The sequence below is a fragment of the Monomorium pharaonis genome, chromosome 6 (genome assembly GCF_013373865.1).
Source record: "Monomorium pharaonis isolate MP-MQ-018 chromosome 6, ASM1337386v2, whole genome shotgun sequence".
NCBI lineage: Eukaryota > Metazoa > Arthropoda > Insecta > Hymenoptera > Formicidae > Monomorium > Monomorium pharaonis.
In genome coordinates, this window is record NC_050472.1 from 4,439,207 (window position 1) to 4,458,593 (window position 19,387).

A 19,387-nucleotide genomic window follows, 5' to 3' on the forward strand; every position below is an offset into this window, starting at 1 on the left:
AATGGGCTAAATTAAAAAAAATTATAATTATTTGTAACGTATAATAAATACTATATATGTATACTACAATATAAGGTTATTTTTTATACCCTTTTTATTTTTTCCTTAAAATTAATAAAATTAATAAAAATGTCAATAAATAGTGTGTATTGTTGTGCGCGCATTTTAATAATACATTATATAACCTGGGAAATAATACATTATATATATAGGAAAGTTACTTTCTAAAAATAATTTATTACCGTTACCGTTATCTAAAAAGTAACGATTCACTACTCTTTCCTTTATTCTTTAATATTAACCCTTTGCATACATACTCTTTGTTACCACCCATAACTAAAAATTCAGCGCTTTGTACCTTTCAAATACCGCAATAAATGAAAAAAAGCTCAAAAACTGTAAAAACTGCAAAAACTCATTTTTTTTAATCGCGAAGTATAATAATTTTTTAAGTATAAAATTACTTAAATTTTAATACCAAAAGTTTGTAAATACTTTCTATAAACTTTAAAGTTAATCCATTTTTTCAAAATTTTAGCATAAATATTAGAAAAAATACAGTTGTTTGAAAATTGTCGCACTCTCGGTATACCCTGTCGAGTGATAACCAACTACTCGAGTGCGCACGATACCCAGAGTAGTCTGACCGTGGACTACTTCGTGGATGCGGAAGGCAAGATCATGGAGGAGCTTAACAACGATTCCATATGGTAATTTGAAGATGGAAAAAACGCCTTTTTGATTAATATAATGTAAGTCACGATCAAACGCAATAAGGAAAAGGAAAATGGTGAAATCGAGGAAAAAAAAGATTGATTTTATTACTCGAGCGAGTGTGCTCTCGCAGTTGATTTTAGATGAACACTAGAAAACGTTGATGACGATAGGTAATAAAATAATTAATAAAATATTGATAGGAATTTTCACGTTTGGAACGAAGTCTGGATGACGCGATTGGATTTGTCGTCGGATTGCTCGGGATGGCAGGCGATCGACGCGACTCCTCAGGAACGGAGCGAGGGCGTGTATCGTTGCAGACCGGCATCGGTGGCCGCCGTGAAGAAGGGTGAAGTCCTGCGTCCCTACGACAACGCGTTCCTTTTCGCCGAGGTAGTCTACTGGCGTTACAACGGGCCTACGCAGCCGTTGAAGTTGGTCCGCAAGGACATGTACGGGTACGTATGGCGAATTTGTTTGTATTGTCTCATAGCAAATTAAAAATTAGAACCGATGGCGTTGAATAATGAGACGATGATGATTCTGCAGTATCGGCCAGCTGATCAGCACGAAAGCGGTTGGCAGATGGACAAGAGAGGACATCACGCACACTTACAAGTATCCAAAAAGTAAGAGATTAAAAAATATAGCGCAGTTAAATAAATTGTTAAGGGTTTACATCGCACGATGGCTCAGGTTGTAACAGGTTCATATTTTGTAACTTGGATAATTGTTGTGTCTTATACGTAAAAGTATTTTAATGTTAATATATAGTACAAATAGTCCGCACAAAAAAATTTTGTTTTAAATTCATTCATATATTTATAGTAACGAGTCAAAGTTTACCGAGTTTTTGCCGTTACAAAAGTTTCTAACGTTTCCCCTCTTTAATTTTCAAGCACTTGTATATATGTAACAGAAAGAAGAATTATAACTTTATCGATTATTTTATTTAAATTTTCACAGCTTTGCAATCAATGTATTGGTTTGTTTAATTCTAAAATGCTAATGTAATATAATGTGACATCTGCTTGACTATTAATGCCAAATGTAAATGTAATAATAACCATTTTTAATGTTATTAGAGTCCGATGAAGAACGTGTTGCTATGCTAAAGGCGCTGCGCCAGAGCGAGTCTTTATTTAGCCGTTATTATCTCAACGAGGAGTTCAACGACGTCATGTTCACTTTCGAACTGCGCGATGACATCATAATCGGGCAACCATTCAGGTACTTGCTTTTGATTGGGTTACTTTACTATTTCTGCAAGTGCTCTTTAAATAATGTAGTAATTACTTAACCAAATTTACGGCAAGATAATATGTGTTAATATAACATTAGTATTAATCTAATATAAAAATTATATAAAAGTATTTAAATTTATATTAATTTTTTCATACTTAGTTTAGTCGTGTCTATCTACTTTTGATACATTTGCCTTTTATTGTATTTGCGATATTCGCTCGCAATTTTTTTTTTTCCAACAGCGTCGTACTATTAATAGAAAATCGACATTCGACGATGGAATACTGTGTGTCTGTAATTCTGAGAGTGGAGACTGTGCTGTACACCGGTCGTGTAGGCAATCCAGTGAAGAGGTTGAACATCGACAGACTGGTCCGGCCAGGGGTGTTCGAAGAAATTCGCATGGATGTGTCCTGGGAAGAGTACGATCAGAGATTATTAGACCAATGCGCCTTCAACATTTCCTGCCTTGCCACCGTGAAGGACACGAACTTCGAGTACTTTGCGCAGGACGACTTCCGTGTTAGGAAACCTGACATTAAGATCACGGTAATTATTATCGAAATGCGCGTAACCAACATTTGTAAGCGATAAGTGCAAAACTCTCTAAGAAGAGAAAATAAGATATTTAATGAGATTGTTTGATATATAGTTGCATAATGACGCAGTCGTCGGTCAGACTCTTCACGCTTCGGCCAAATTCCGCAATCCGTTGCCGACTTCTTTGACGAAGGGTAGGTTCCTGATCGAGGGGCCTGGTCTAGACGAGCAGTTGAAGATAAAGCTATCGGAATCTGTCGAGATGGATGCAGACGCGGAGTGTAGCTTCTCCATGATACCAAAGTTAGGAGGATGCGCCAAGATAGCGGCAAAGTTTTATTCGAAAGAATTAGAGGACGTTGATGGAAATTCGGACAGTTTTATAGTCAAATGGGCGAAAACCAATAATTCTGAGACGGGATCTAGTTGTGTATCCAATTAGCTTTCTATCTTCATCGGCAGTGTTATGTGATATGATATGTTGTTTCGGATTAATGTACGGTCTGATACTTTGCAATTTTTCTTTCATAGAACGCGCGAGGTTCTGTGCAATTTGTATTTTTATTAAATGTTATGTAACTGAATTCTTTTTATAAAAGAAAAGCCCTTACATTCTATGTAAAAATGTTTTACTTGCCTTATCACTATCCCTTAATGAAAACCATTAAAAGGTCTACGCATTTTGTTATTATCATTTTATCACGAGATTAATTAGCATATGAAAACGTAGTGAAATAGAAAAAAATATTTTATTCACATTTTAGTATATACAACGTTCTAACTAATAAATATATTCAGAAAAAATACAAATCGTTACGTTTTAAATATTATTGTACATTGTTGACAAAGTACCAAAGATCGATTATTTATTTAAAATGCAAGCTTCGAATAGCCTGCGCCTTATGGTTTGCACTCCTGATGATAAGGCTCCAGAGTTCGGAAGTCTCTCCAAGTCGGAGGAAGCGCGCTGTGCAAGTACAAACCGCAGCGTTTGCACGGTTCGCTGAACAAATTGATTAAACTGTGAAACCACGTCTGGAAAAAAAGAGAAAATAACGTGATAACGATCACGCGTATCGCGTATCTAGGAATTCTTAGGTAACGGATGACAGAATCGCATCCAACCGGTTTTATAACGGTACAGTATTACTTTGTGGTGTACAAGTATACAATTATTAATGAACTGTCGATACCATGAACGATCGCACTGCCAGCTCGGGTAATGTAGGCGAGTAGAAGTGCAGCATCGCGGCATGTGCGTTTTCCGTTACTTTGCGGAAAACTTTGTGCCTGGACTCCGTCCATAGGTCCATCGTTTCGCCGTAACCCTTGACCACCACCCATTCTATCATCAGTCCTTTAAACGCTATTATCGCTTTCAGGACGTGTCCTAGAGTAATATGTAGCACTGCGTTTGACGCAAACGGACGGGACACCGACACCGTCATGTCGGGAAATAGTCGGTCAAACGTCGATATCATAGTATCGACTTGCCTTCACATATTAAAACTGATTAAAATTCATGCTTCGAAACAAGCGCTTCTTTTATCGCTTATTGCTAATTATGCCTTGTAAGAAATAATCGAAATCACTTACTGCTGAGGTACATTATGATAGCTAGTGGGAAATCTTCCTCTCTTCGTTCTACTTGCACTCGTGTAAGATCTCTTTAGTGAGTTTTGGCTAAGCAATATCTGAGCAACGTTACTATATTCGTGAATTTTGTCCGTCCATTTGTAGCTATTGACAAGCGTGCTATAAAGCGCCTGTCTTTCCTGCGTAGTCTCCTGACTGAGGTAAGTTGTGCTGGCTAAATTAAATGGACCAGGTGGAGGATTTAAACTACTTATCGCCTGTTCTACATCCCTAAAGTGTTTTAAAGTGGCATAAATTAATTTGTATAGTCCTTCATAATTCTTCATAAAATATAAGACCTGGTTTCAAATGTTACCTCAAGTTAACATTTACAGTAGTCAACAGTTCCTGTAACTCAAGCAAGTACTTGGATTCTTTACTCTCCTCTCCATGTTCTACTCGTAAACCATTTCCTAGGGACTCAAACACTTGCCCAACATTAGAACGGAGCACTTTGATAGCAGTCAGCGCTGTCTGTAGCTGCTCCATTCTCACACCTGCTGAAATTACAGCTATTTTTCTACCATACAGTATATTCTTCATAATGCAACAAATTTGTACATGCAGTGAAATATTTTAAAGTTTTCTACTTGATGCAAAGTCAGGACTAGCATGTAACGAGTGAGAATGATAATTTCTATTTATTTTAATTCATTTGTTACTACTCATTCTATTGTGTTCTTGTTGAATTAATAATAATACATTTCTATATTATTTTGTAATTTACTTTACATGTCATAAAAATATTTATTAAGAAGCAGATTTGTTTCTTTTGTTTCAGATACGAAAATATCTAGTCTGAATTCCCACTTGAGTAGTGATCTATTTCCGTTTTATAAATTAAAGTATCTAAAAGTGTGTGCTCTTCGAGAATGAGATAAAAAAAATATATATATTTTATATTATTACTTATATAGTCTCAATAGACGATGGATAATTTTTAATATCTTATTTTATATTAATTATTAAGAAAGTCTCTTTTTAATTGAATTTCTTACACTTCTTTCACCTTTTCTCTTTTTTTTCTGCAACATGAAAAAAACAGAGGAAAGATGGGCACAAGAAGTTCAATTAAAAAAAAATAGGGAAATATTTACTTTCTAATGTATTGTCTATGTGCGATACGGCGTTTTATAACCTATAAGACAAGAATAAATCACGTTTAACGTACCTATGTCTACTTTCAGCGCAGTCGATTATAAAATCACCGAGCGATTAAATTCTGAGGACAAGTAGTAGTTTCAGCCTCAATTTAATTTCCAATTAGCGTACTTTTTTAATATAAAACTTAGAACGCACAGTTGACATTTTATTCCGTTACGCTTGGTCCCTGTTGGTCCCTCCATTTCCCTTGACCGTCCGTTCGCGTACTCCCTAATTAATCCAACATATCGTCAGATGGCAGTTCAGTTGTCATTCATAATACCAGCTCGCCACCACGTGACCCACGTTCAGCGCCGTGTCCCCGCGTGAATTGTCGTCATCTGATGGTGCGGGTTTTTTTTTCATTGTGCAATACTAGAGGTTCGCGCGTTATTACATGAGGAAGATTCAGAACAAAGGCAACTGCAGAGCCACGTTGAAACCGAACAGTTGCATCTGTGCGCGTGTGTTAGCTGGGATCGAGTGACGGATCAACCGACTGATTCGTTTGCATCTCTCATTGACCACAACGTGCAATCACAACCTCTACAAGCTGATGGTAGATCGAGGTGGGCCGGTAAACAGGCCGCGAAGCGATGAACAACGCAACGAAAATGGACCTGGATCGCTCGACCGTGGATTTACCTGAGACTGACAACACTGAGGATGAGTCCGACGAATTGTTTTCAGGTAAGGCTCGCTGTCGATCCCCGAATCATGGATGACATTCCTTTTTCTGTCTTTCTTTATACGCACGAATTTTTAGATGACGAACAAAAGAAGGAGTTTAAGTATAGAGCCAACGTCTCCCAGGACACGTCGGTTTTAAGTCGGTCCGAGACACCTTTAACAGTATTCGATAGTTCCAATATAATGTAAGACACATTTTTATTTTGTTACCTTAAAGTTTCATACAATAGATTAATGTTTAATAGTAATTACAATACAGGAATAAATCTGTTGTGGATAAGTAAAATCATTTATATTATATTGCCAGTCATTAATACTTCTGATAAACAAATTGTTTCTTGAATAATTGGCTATTTTGAAATTATTATTGTTAAATCCCATATGACGTAAGACAAACTTTTATACTGTTACTATAAAGTTTTATTGTGATGGAGATTATAGATGTCTAATACAGTAATGATAATATAAGAACAAATCTATTGCAAATAAGTAAAATCATAGATCTAATATAATGTAAGACATTTTATTTTGTTATTTTATGACAAGTTTTATTTGTTATTTTATAACAAATGTTTAATATAATGTTTAATATAATGATATATAACATAAGAACAAATTTGTGCAAATAGGTGAAGTTAATGAATTATAATATCTGCCAATAATGCTTCTGACAAACAAGTTGTTTCTTGAATTATGGTTACTTTGAAATTATTTGATAGATTCAATGTAATGTAGAATAAGTTTTTATTTTGTTATTTTAAAATTTTATTATGACAGAGATCATAGTCTTTAATACAGTAATGTAAGAATAAAATAAATTATATTGTGCCTGTCAATATTTTTTTGATAAATGAACATTATTTCTGAATTATTGATTACATTGAAATTGTTAAAACGACAGAGAACCAATGACTGATGCCATAGTGCCTTCTACACCCTTGAGTCTGTTGCCATTTTTAAATAAAATAAATGAACAGTGGAGTAGCGACTTAGAAACACCGCAAGCTGAATCTCACACAAATCCAGTGACTAGTTCAACAGAAAGAGTAACACATCTTTTTATAAACTTGTTACATTTATGTATTGCTGTCCACTGTCGAGTATTATAAAAAATGTCCCGCTTATCATTAATATTTCAGATGGAAGAAGAAACACCTAAGTTCAAACAGCGCACACCTGAACTTTCAATTGTTAAAAGCGCTGACAAAATTATTTCCCCTGTTATTGCCCCTAGAGTGACGAGGAGACGTTCCAAGCGTCGTATATTTAGAACTTCTATATCTATAGATCCACTGGCTGTGACTAACAATGAAGATATCACTGTAAATGTGCAAGGTGCATCTGTTACTTCTGACATTGCTAATTCCATAGTGCGAGATGACGTTATAAATGTCGCAGTATGTAATCCATCTCTTGAAAGTGCTTCTAAGGATTGCGAGCCAAAAGTTCTTAATAAAAGTCAAGATGGATCAAACACTGAGGAATCAGAAAATATTATAAACGCTGTACCTGATAGTTCAAACACATCCACGCAAGAGTTTTTTGACAATGCCTCATTCAGTATAATAGATGAGTTATGTTCCGATACTTTTAATAATAAGAAAGTAATGGAAACTACTACGCCACGATGTAACTACGAACAGAATATCGAGGGTATTAATAAAGGAAGGAACGTCGAGGAGAATAAAAATATAGGTTTCTTAACTGCTCGTGGTGCCTCAATTAATGTCTCAAAGCAAGCGTTACTTAAAGCGAAGAGGCTGTTTGCTGATGCCTTTGATATGGATGAAACGCAGACACAGAATTATGAACCATTCGCTAAGAGAAAATTTAATGAACTGAAAAATATGGATTTACCATCCTTTTCATTTGATAATAACGTCTCTGTCAACATTGCAAAAGAAACATTATCCAAACCGAAACCATTTGCAGAACAATTGAAAAAATGGGACACATCGTATGCAGATTGCAAAAAGCCACTTGTAAATAAAAGCCTTGGTGAAGAAGTCAATAAATCTCCTATTTTATTTTCAACTGCTGGTGGCAATCCCATTAACATTTCAAAAGAAGCGTTGTTAAGAGCGAAAGCGTTGTTAGCGGATGAAGCAGATAATGTTGATGACGATGTGTTAATGAAATATTGCGGAGAATCCACGAATAAAAACTCTACAATAGTAAAAAATATGCCTGTACCATCATGTTCTGGTGATAGATCTATCTCAGAAAAATCACCGGCCAAAGTAAGAACGTCGTTCGCGGAAGAGTCGAATATTATTGTTAAATTCGCATCTAGTAAAACCGATAATAAACAGTGCGATTTAAGTTCTTCGAATATTGAATTTCGCACTGTCTATGACACACATGTTAATTCTAAAGAGCAAATTTATTCTGAAGCAAGAACACTTTTCGCAGAACAATTGTACGATTCCTTACAACCAATCGCCACGAAAGAAATTCATAACAGTGATATTGAAATAAAAAAACAAGAGGCAAAAGTTTCACAAATTGGATTTCAAACTGCTAGTGGCAATCGGATTAATATCTCAAGAGAAGCGTTACTAAGAGCGAAAGCGTTATTAGCGGATGAAACAGATAATATTGATGATGATGTGTTAATGAAATATTGCGAGGAATCACCCACGAATAAGAATTCTACAACGGTGAAAAATATGGCTGTACCATCATGCTCTGATGGTAGATCTACCTCAGGAAAATCACCGGCCAAAGCAAGATCGTCGTTCACGGAAGAGTCGAATATTACTGTTAAATTTAATTCTAGTAAAATTGATAATAAACAGTACGATATAAATTCTTCGAATATTGAATTTCGCACTGTCCATGACACACCTGTTAATCCTAAAGAGCAAATTTATTTTGGAGCAAGAACACTTTTCGCAGAAAAATTGGACGATTCCTTACAACCAATCGCCACGAAAGAAATTCATAACAGTGATATTGAAATAAAAAGACAAGAAGCAAAAGTTTCACAAATTGGATTTCAAACTGCTAGTGGCAATCGGATTAATATCTCGAGAGAAGCGTTGTTAAGAGCGAAAGCGTTATTAGCGGATGAAACAGATAATGTTGATGATGATGTGTTAATGAAATATTGCGGGGAATCACCCACGAATAAAAATTCTACAACGGTGAAAAATATGGCTGTACCATCATGCTCTGATGGTAGATCTATCTCAGGAAAATCACCAGCCAAAGCAAGATTATCGTTCACGGAAGAGTCGAATATTACTGTTAAATTTACTTCTAGTAAAATCGATAATAAACAGTACGATATAAATTCTTCGAATATTGAATTTCGCGCTGTCCATGACACACCTGTTAATTCTAAAGCAAGAACACTTTTTGCAGAAAAATTACACGATTCCTTACAACCAATCGTCACGAAAGAAATTCATAACAGTGATATTGAAATAAAAAGACAAGAGGCAAAAGTTTCACAAATTGGATTTCAAACTGCAAGTGGCAATCGGATTAATATCTCAAGAGAAGCGTTGTTAAGAGCGAAAGCGTTATTAGCGGATGAAACAGATGATGTTGATGACGATGCGTTAATGAAATATTGCGGGGAATTATCCACGAATAGAAATTCTACAACGGTAAAAAATATGGCTGTACCATCATGCTCTGATGGTAGATCTATCTCAGGAAAATCACCGGCCAAAGCAAGATCGTCGTTCGCGGAAGAGTCGAATATTACTGTTAAATTTACTTCTAGTAAAATCGATAATAAACAGTACGATATAAATTCTTCGAATATTGAATTTCGCACTGTCTATGACACACCTGTTAATCCTAAAGAGCAAATTCATTCTGAAGCAAGAACACTTTTCGCAAAACAATTGCACGATTCCTTACAACCAATCGTCACGAAAGAGATTCATAACAGTGATATTGAAATAAAAAAACAAGGGGCAAAAGTTTCACAAATTGGATTTCAAACTGCTAGTGGTAAATCCATCAATATCTCAGAACAGGCTCTGTCGAGAGCGAAAGCAATGTTTGCAGAACATTTGGACGATACGTTAGAAGAAGTTGCTGTAGAGGAAACCAATCCTCGTATCGAAAAATTGAGGGAATCACAAGTAAAAGTGTCAGACGTTAGATTTCAGCCTACTGGTAGCATTGTTGGTATTTCCGAACAGACGTCGAAAGTATCATTCGGACAATTCGATGATAAACCAGAATCAGCCGTTGCGATCGAAACTAATAAAATCGACGCTAAAGTGGAAAACAAACAAGAAGAAAAAATTTCAAGTATTGGATTTCAAACCGCTCGCGGAACATCCATCACTGTCTCGGAACAAGCGTTATCCAGAGCGAGAGCGTTATTTGCAGATCAATTAGATTGTTCTTTAGAAATAAACGCTCTCGAGAACGTTGGCCGCGATGATGAAAAGACAAAAAATCGACGCGACTTAACAATTCTGCACGGTGGACTGCAAGTTGCAAGTGGTCAACGGGTACCGGTTTCGAACAATGCTGCATTAATAGCACGAGAATTATCTTTTGATGACTATTTGGATGAGAGCAATCCTGACTCGGGGCGCGCATCGTTGCAAAAGCGCCAGCTAAGCGAGACTAATGTAGATGAGAGCACACCCCTGGGCAGGAATTGCACGTCCGAAACGAAAAAGGTTCGTCTCTGCGGTGAATTCCAAGTTAGAAAATTGTTTTCCAATAATCCGACGAGTGTCGACGATAACGACGAGAATCGAAATCCAGAGCTAGAGAAAAGGCGAGCATCTTCCGTCGTAGATTCCGACTTGGGATCGCCTGAAAGGGACGTGGTAAAACCAACCGAATCGGATAGAGCGGGCAGTCCTATTATAGGTAGACAGAGCAGCTTTTTGAAGAAGCGAAAGAGTTCGGACAAACAGAGACATCAAAGGAACGAATATAGTACGCCACGATCAGATAAACGAATATTAGAGAATGCGGCATTGCAAGAGAACGTGGTGCACGGAAGTGCATCTCGCGGAAAGATCGAGGATGATAAATCAGATAGGGAGATGCGGGAGCCAACGCAAATCGCGAGGGAAAGGGCAAGAGGCAATAGCACGGAATCTAATGAGACTCAGTACGGCGACACTCAGGTGATGATAGACTTTATCAACGAATCGACGAAGATCTTGCGGGATCGCTTGGCAGCCGCGTTGGAGCAGGAGGCGATAATTACCGCGAAGAGGGGACGCGGCTCGGAGAAGCAATCGATGGGCCACCTGTACCGTTACAAGCAGATCAATTCTAACGCTCGTTTGTCGTTGCGGAAAATCGGCGGTGGTGCGGCACCGCAGCCCCGCTCTCGTCAGGAACTCGTTGATCGACGGATACCACCGGAGATCCTGGAGATCACCGCGGCCACCGCCGCGACGTACAGATTTCACGGCTCCGACTTTTACGGGAACGATGTGGCGCACAGTAACGTTCGCGGGATAGAGATGGAGGATGGTATGCGTTTGATCATGGACGAGAACGGAGACGCGGGAGTCTGGGAGCTCCTCCGCGCGTTTCTCGCCGGTCCAGCCGTGGAACCGAATCTTGTGCCCGCACGCTGGATCGAGAATCATTACCGTTGGATCGTATGGAAGTTGGCGTCGATGGACCGAATGAGATTTGGCTCAGCTGAGTTACCCAGGTATAACATAACGAAAGCAAAGCGCCTCTAAGCTGGATTAAGTCACGCAACAGTATTGGACATTGATAGATTAAATTATTTACTAATAAAAATAATTGAATTTAAAAAATATATAATCATAATTAATATAATTAAATAATAAAAGTAATTGTCAAACGAGTTCATATAATTGATTGATTGAAAATTAATGAACATTATTATTTTCATCACTTATTACAATCAAGAATTAAAATTCTTCATAACTATTAATTAATAATTGAATTGCTAAATACTACCACGCGGAGCTGGCATAATTTTATGAAACTTTAGCAAACAGTTTCTAAGCTAGGCAAAGAAAGAGACTATATTTTATTTTATATATTTTTTCACATAAACTTTAGGGCATTGACACCTTCGAACGTAATGGCACAATTAAAATATCGATACGACCGAGAGATCGATCGGTTTCAGCGACCAATAATAAGACGTATCTTGGAAAAGGATGACGTTGCATCGAAGAGAATGATTCTATGCGTGTCAGCTATAGTTGAAGTAATGTTATTTATAGTATATTATTTATAATTAAAAAAAAAAACAACGTTAATTACATTGAATTTGGTAACTTTTAGCATGTGTTTCACGTATTCCAATTTACAGAATAACAATGTAAGTAAGGAAACAATGGAAACAGGTAAGAGTCCTATAAGAGTACCAAAATGGAGAATAGAATTAACCGATGGCTGGTACAGTGTAAATGCCTGCATCGATATAGGTATGATAAGAAACATATCGACTGGTAAAATAAGAGAGGGCACGAAATTGGTGATGTCCGGCGCGGAATTACTCAACTGCGACCAAGGTTTTCACCCGCTCGAGGTAGGCGTCGATTTTTATCGAAATCGGAAACGAGAATCAATCGACTATATTTAAATTTCTCGTCGCCCAGGTACCGGCCGACGTGTGTCTGAAATTGCACACGAATTCAACCAGGCGCGCACGATGGGACACGAAATTGGGATATGCGCCGTGTTCGGGGCCGATACCCATCGAATTGCGTAACGTGTGTCCGAGCGGTGGCTTAATCGGCAAAATGACGATTGTCGTCGCTAGAGTGTATCCGATGTTATATCATGAGAAAACTGTATCCGGAGATTCGAGTAAGAAATCGCGTTCTAATGTAACTCGGGATCCCAAAAGGGATGCGTTCCGATTCTTATGCTTATTTTTCCGCGACAGTTGTCAGAAACGCTAAAAGCGAGGAGAAAGCGCAGAGCAAATACGAGCAGCAGTGTTGGGCCAAGATAGAGACGTTCTATGCTAAAGCGGAGGACTTTCAAGGAAAAGGACTTTCTTGCGAAACTGATGATATGGCGATTCAATTGAGCGAGGATTACGAAAACTTGTATACGGTATATACTCGGTTTATTTTAGTTGTGAATTCCCCTCGGGACATCAACGTCATATTCGTTACCGTTATAAATAGGAATCCGTCTCTAAGAAACGACATGATGAATTGCTGCAAGAGTTACGTCAGAGGGAGGAGCAGTTCAAGCAGAGGATGCAGTCAAAATTGCGGGAAAGCTTGCCGGGACCGCGACAGGTCTCGCAGCTGCTCAAAGTCCGCGTGTGCGACGGAAATGCGAACGCGATTCTTTCGGTTTGGTCGCCCAGCGAGGTTGTTGTCGACACTCTCAAAGAAGGCGCTTGCGTTTCGCTCCGTAATATCGTGGCTTCCGGAAAGAGGTAGTATTCTCATAAAAAGGAGTAACTGTATCGCGCCGCGTATAATGCGGATGTAATAGTACGTAATGCCGGATTTTACGAGCATAATTGTTCAACAGGGGTACCGAATTGCAACTCACCGCACGTCGGTCTGCAATTTTTAAACCGGGAAGGATGCGCGACACGTCTTATCCCGCTAGAGTGTGCACGTCGCTGTGCGAAATAGCGAATTCCGAGTTCTCTCCACCTTACGGAGAGTTCGATACGGTCGGGCTTGTCTGCTCGATTGGTTCTGCCCCATATGTAAGTCGTATGCTATCCTATGTTTTAAATTTTTTGATTAAAAGAATAACCAAAATAGCGAAATGTAAAAAGAATATATAACGAAAAAATTGTGTAGCTTATTTACAAAAGTCTGAGACGTTAAGCAGTTGAATTTTTTTAGAAATATAAATTGACTCACATTTTATATTCCATGATTTGTGATTATGTGGAAATGTTGTAGGGTATGAAAGATTTCGATGCTGTACATTTGGCATATTGTAAAGCGGATTCGAGCGACCCTTCGTACCTTACGATATTGTTTTGGCAAGGAATCGGCACTTACGGCTACGCGGAGATTCTTACTGTCGGATCTATCGTAGCTTGTAACAATTTAGAATGGCGAAGGGTAACTTCGTGGAACGTCCCGGCCGCTTATTGCACGGACAGAAGTACCTTTACGCGCAATCCTCGACGAAATCATTTATACGAATCTTTCGAGAATCTGCGAAATCTGATTACAGTACGCTATATTCTCTTTTTTTACCATGTTTTTTATAATTTAATTTATATTATATAATTTCAATATAATGATTTTTTCACTCTTTTTTTTATAAATCTAACTTTGTAAAACGTGCTTCGTTGCTTCACAAATTATTAATTCTAATTATGTTTTATTTTTTACAGTAATTTCTCAACTTTATTTAAATATGTTAAACTTGATTTTTAAGGATCCACTTAAGTATGCTGAAAGCTGCAGTATCAAGCTTAATGTGGAATTGCAAAAGAAGTCGACGCCTACACGCTACAAAACGGGTACTCCGACTAAAATGTACAGTTCGACGACGTCGAGCGTCGACAAAAAATTGGTCAACTATTCGTCGCCGCTGGCGACACTGAAATTGGGAACGGATAACAGCTCGAGTTACGTCGCATCTAATCCCTCGATTCGAAAACGACTTGAGAAACTTCAGCAGTATGGCGTAGCGTCTGGATTATCTCCTATTATACTAAAAAATTCCAAGAGGACTTCTTTGGATTTTCGGTCACCTGTTCGCATTTTAGATATAAGCTCAACAAAGGAAAATGCTAATCAATCCGGGGATTAAATTTTTCTAATACAACGGGAAAGATTTGATAGTTATTTTACGTTTACAGTTTTTATTTTTTCTAATTCCAAGTCCTACAAATAGTGTAAATTTGTTAATAATTATTAAATATTCATACACGATAATAAATTGTTATAACTATATAGTAATAAAATAGTTTATTTTTGTATTTTTCTGCATTTTCTATCTGACTTTAATTCAGTTAATATTCTTCAAACCTGCAGTCTGAAAAATCTTGAATACTACAGCTGTTTATTAAAAATATCGGATTAGGATAATGCCGAATTAATACGTTGTTCTTTTTACAAAAATTACAGTAAGATTCGCAGAGATGGATTTATAATTTCTAAACTATTCTAGAGAGAAAGCCGTTTGTAAATCTCCAGATATACGCGAGTCCAGGTGTCGCACCAGCTGTTACCCCTCTGCAGCTGGCCATTTTCACTACAATTTAATTTTCCTCTAAATATGATTACTGATTTTCAAAGTTTGAAATCTTTCATTTCCGAAGCAAATGCAATGGTTTGCAAGAATTGTATTTGACACAATAGAATCTCAAGTAAGAAACGAGAAAGTACTCAACATTTTTTGACTACACAATGAGAAGCTCCTTCGAAGTTCTTTCGCACGTACAATTTTCAATGCTCTCGCCCATTTTTCAACAAACCGAATCAATTGTGTCTCGTGTCAATAAACGCACGAGAGAAGACAGAGCTAGTTTTTTTTTCCCTCTTCTTGCGAACAATACCCCGGTGCACACGAAGCGGGCCCTCCCGGCCCGTCATGCGATTGGATCGCATGCGCTCGCAGACAGACAGAGAGCCGGAGAGGCAGGGAGAAACTAGAAAAGGACTGCGCGTGGACTTTGGCGCTCAGTTTAACACGCGCCGGCGTAGCGTGCGTCTCGAGCGATTTTCCCTCGGTTGCTCCGAACCCGGTCGACGAATGGCGATTTAAAGCTGCGCGCGCGGAGCGCTGCTAGGGAGAATTCATTCGTGTTTTGTGTTTTGTTTTTCTCTCCTCTACGCCAACGACGAGAGAGACCTATGTGTGCGACGATGATCCGCGTCGCGAATGTTCACGTGTAGAGAGCGGCGCTTCGCGGGATCATCATTATTATCTGTCAGTGCTCCGGCGGTGCGTACCACCGTTATAGGTTTTCACCCCCCTCGCGATGACGGCCGAGACCCCGAAGGTGGAGTTCGCTCTCGGCAGCGAGGTCTCGCCCGGCCGCTTCTTCAAGAGTGCGTTCGCGCGAAACTTCATCAGCAGCGGCCGCGACTGCAAGTCCCTGGATTACGAGCTCCTCGACAACGTCGAGGAGCGCGAGGAGGACCGCAACAACAACGCCGGCGGGCGGAACAATAATTTCTTCTCGCTCGTGAATTTCGCGGACAGCAGGTCGTCGGCGGCGAACGGCAGCGGCGGCGATGACGACGCCGCGGCCGCTCTCTGGGAACAACCGAAGCCAAAGGAGGTGAATGCCTTTTGTGTACTGTTTTGCAGTACACTTTTCTTTCACAACGCGAAACAATTCTCTCTCTCTCTCTCTCTCTCTCTCTCTCTCTCTCTCTCTCTCTCTCTCTTTTTCTCTCTCTTAATATCGCGGTAACGGTAACTACGCACGTGAAATATCATCCGCTCCGGAGATGATGTTGCGGTATCTTGTTATATATAAATATATTATACGAGGGGTATAAGAAACGTTCTATCGGCGCTAAAAGATTCTGGAGCGTATAGAAATAGTTTCGCGTAAAGGAATGCGGCACCGCATTGCACACTCAAAGAAATGATCTTGCAACTTGAACAAAAATTACGCGTGTAAAAATTAGCTGAGGTAGACAAATGATTAGTAAATATTGTGATATGTATATGTATTGCACTTAATCAATCTAACTGATGGCAGCAGAATTTATATAAATTCTATACGTGACAATCAAGATTCTAGCGATACAAAAATTAGCGATACATTTTGATTATGACGTCAAAAAATCTGTCCATATCAGCAAAAATTTTTTTTGGGTGCATAGGTAAATGCATAAGGAGTTAAATATATATATATGTATATGTGTGATATACGTATTTCCCTTCATCTGCGATTCTTCTCGAGTTCTTGCCTTAACTTTTTTTTTTCTTCTCACGAATTTTTAAATTTGATATGATGCCGTTTTGAATTCTGAAAATCTTTCGACTTGATGAATTTCGTCTCTCGGCGGTTAAACCGGATTGTAAAAGTTTTCTACGGTTTTTCGATCACGGTTTACGCCAAATCGATTCAAGAATTCGCGTGCGCCGCAATCTCGTGCATTCCGCGCGGATTGTACCTCCATAAGGATGTGAAACTATTCCTACTTGTTCCGGAATCGCTAGGCTTAATAACGCGCTTGAATTACGACGGGAGGTAAGCGATAGCGCAAGCAGCGGCGCGGCTCGCGCGCGTGCGTTCCCACTTTACGACTAATTACGAAATTCGTAACGCAAAGCACAATGAAATCCTTCGAGCGGCTGGTCCGCGCCTGAGTTTTGCAACGCGATTTAAATACAATAAATGGGATTTCTGCCGGATAACGCCGACCGCATATCTGCTATTGTGCCGGACCGATTAAATGTCGAAAGATGCAACGCGCTCGCGCGAGTATGCAGAGATACCCGCGGCCGCGGAGGAGATAGTGGAAAAAGAGGAGGAAGGGGGGTGAGGGGTTCGCGTTACTCTCGTTGAAAATGCTCGTTTAATGCGTTACATATAAAGCGGCGGCCGTCAAATAATTTGATACTTTCTATTCTTGACAGGCGGCACAGCCGGCGGCTGCAGATGCGAATGAATTGGAGAAACTTCGAAAGGTGAGTTTATTTATGCCTCGTCGGCTTTATTATTGCACATTCATCCCCGACGCATCATCTCTCCTCCCCGGACGCGCTGCGAACGTACCCCTTTATCTCATTCAACGCGTTGCCGACGTAACACGGCTTATTTAGAATCCTGAAAGGGTACCACTTTACCGTTTCGAAACGATTCAAGAGCCGCGGCGCGAAAGCCAGAATGCCAGAATGGAGATACGTTTTAGCAACACAAAGGAATTAGCGTGCACTTTCTGTTTCGTAACTGACAATGAATCGATTATTTCAGGGAATTTTATGCCAATCCATAATCATTGGAATCCGATAGAGGAAGCTGGAATTCAATTTTCTAAGCTAGCTACGAAGATAGAAGAGAACGGAGAGAGCCTTTTCATCTATCCTTTTGATTAAAGGGATTAGAAATTCACGAGGAATGTTTCTGCCGTATTTTGAATAACTTAGAGTTCGTGTTATCAGAGAGAGAGAATCTATATTTTCGATTTCTTTCGGCGATACAATAGAAGGGCCGGGTACTCTAATCACTATCATTAGTCTTTGATCCGAAAGGAATTTACGACTTCGAGGAATGTATTTCGCTGCGTCTCGAATGCCTTTAAATTCACGCTGTTTACGAAATCTCTATTTTCTAAATACTTATCTTTTAGCGATAGAAAGGCCAGGTACTCTGATCATCATTAGCAATTCGCCAACACTTCGGGGAATGTGTTTCTGCTGTATTTTCAATGGTTTCGATTTGCTCGCGTTGTTCTTAGAATCCCCCACCCCCCCCGTTCTTTGACTCTCTTCTTTCAGCGACGCGACAGAAAAGGGCCAGGTGCTCTTTGACCATGGCGTACTTTACAGCACGGAACGACAGGGAGTTCTTTCATGTATACGACGCGGCGCGATTATTTATTCCGAAAGTAACAGACCACATTTCCGCTTGTCTTTATTTTCGTTGTTAAGCGTTTCCCCGATTTATACCATCGGACGGACGGTGACTAATCGTTCGAAACAACGTGATGCTACGGCCCCGTGATACACCGGAATCCCCATAATATACTTTTTTTCCATTTCCTACTTCCTATTATTCTCCCGTATCATCGCTATATCCGCATGTTATTGTTACCAGAGCGGGCTCGATTAGAAATGTCGGAATAATTGCAACGACCCGAGTACCATTCGGTCGCCGAATATTCACACAGTGAGTGGACCATCTATTCTCGGCCTGCTGTGAACTCCAAGTATCTAGTAGCGTGGCAGAAATTCCCACCAAGTAAATGTATGATAAAGCCACGTGGTTAACGTTACAACTTCCTTTTCTTTTTTTCAAATAGTTGCGATTAATGTTCTCTGTTGTCGATAATCGAAGCGATTTACCTGGGACTTCAAGGACATCAAGGGGGTTCCCAAATTAATCTGCCAAGCACCGTCTCTCGATTAATTATCGTAGATAAGCAGATAACAGCGCAAAAAAGTGACATCGACAGAATATTACTCGAGTGGTCAAGTGGCCACTGGCACTCGGAGCAAAGTCACAAGGGCCTTTTGTCACAATTCGAACGAGACAATTGTTGAGCCCCGAGTATCAGGAATTGTGGGTTAAGCACGTGTTGATTTAGCAGCTCAATTTTCCGCCCGCAAAACTCCGCGCTATAAATGCCGCGCGCCGGCGAAGTCGCGCCGCCGCCGTTCCTGAAATATCCGTAGGTGGTTTTCGCTCCCGAACGGCCGCTCGTATACGCCACACGGATCGCGTAGGTATACGTCGGAGCGGAAGTCCGCTTCAGCCCCTCCCGTAATTATTATCAGTCGGAGGGACCGCGTGCACACACCGGCCATTGTGGGACCTATC

At 39.4% G+C, this 19,387-nt stretch overlaps 4 protein-coding genes across 6 annotated transcripts in view; 3 read left to right on the plus strand and 1 right to left on the minus strand.

Moving 5' to 3' along the window:
* The first annotated feature begins 769 nt into the window (after nucleotides 1-769).
* On the plus strand, nucleotides 770-3,119 carry LOC118646032 (annulin-like). Its single transcript, XM_036288275.1, has 5 exons — nucleotides 770-1,175; nucleotides 1,267-1,346; nucleotides 1,803-1,947; nucleotides 2,205-2,511; nucleotides 2,615-3,119. The coding sequence occupies exons 1-5, from the start codon at nucleotides 946-948 to the stop codon at nucleotides 2,942-2,944; spliced, it is 1,092 nt and encodes a 363-aa protein (XP_036144168.1). The 5' UTR covers nucleotides 770-945; the 3' UTR covers nucleotides 2,945-3,119.
* Nucleotides 3,120-3,257: 138 nt separating this feature from the next.
* Nucleotides 3,258-5,464, minus strand: LOC118646033 (mediator of RNA polymerase II transcription subunit 27-like). Of its 2 annotated transcripts, none has more exons than XM_036288278.1 (5): nucleotides 5,309-5,464; nucleotides 4,454-4,634; nucleotides 4,099-4,368; nucleotides 3,696-3,996; nucleotides 3,258-3,537 (listed from the first exon to the last, which is right to left on the minus strand). In XM_036288278.1, exons 2-5 carry the CDS (start codon nucleotides 4,624-4,626, stop codon nucleotides 3,403-3,405), a joined length of 879 nt encoding a protein of 292 aa, XP_036144171.1. In that variant the 5' UTR covers nucleotides 4,627-4,634; nucleotides 5,309-5,464; the 3' UTR covers nucleotides 3,258-3,402. The 2 variants fall into 2 exon arrangements, with proteins under 2 accessions (XP_036144171.1, XP_036144169.1); XM_036288276.1 differs by having other exon boundaries at nucleotides 4,454-4,637.
* A 117-nt stretch (nucleotides 5,465-5,581) lies between these two features.
* Nucleotides 5,582-14,843, plus strand: LOC105841082 (breast cancer type 2 susceptibility protein). 2 transcript variants are annotated; one of them, XM_036288263.1, is made up of 12 exons: nucleotides 5,582-5,970; nucleotides 6,047-6,155; nucleotides 6,872-7,016; nucleotides 7,110-11,623; nucleotides 12,004-12,154; nucleotides 12,260-12,478; nucleotides 12,549-12,759; nucleotides 12,839-13,011; nucleotides 13,086-13,345; nucleotides 13,444-13,627; nucleotides 13,830-14,108; nucleotides 14,317-14,843. In XM_036288263.1, exons 1-12 carry the CDS (start codon nucleotides 5,877-5,879, stop codon nucleotides 14,692-14,694), a joined length of 6,717 nt encoding a protein of 2,238 aa, XP_036144156.1. In that variant the 5' UTR covers nucleotides 5,582-5,876; the 3' UTR covers nucleotides 14,695-14,843. The 2 variants fall into 2 exon arrangements, with proteins under 2 accessions (XP_036144156.1, XP_036144157.1); XM_036288264.1 differs by lacking the exons at nucleotides 5,582-5,970; nucleotides 6,872-7,016.
* Nucleotides 14,844-15,536: 693 nt separating this feature from the next.
* Nucleotides 15,537-19,387, plus strand: part of LOC105841083 — a 28,739-nt gene continuing 24,888 nt past the window's right edge. The window contains exons 1-2 of the mRNA XM_012688200.3: nucleotides 15,537-16,171; nucleotides 17,485-17,535. Of these exons, the coding sequence (XP_012543654.1) occupies nucleotides 15,869-16,171; nucleotides 17,485-17,535 (354 nt within the window). The 5' untranslated portion in view covers nucleotides 15,537-15,868. The remainder of the gene's footprint in view (nucleotides 16,172-17,484; nucleotides 17,536-19,387) is intronic.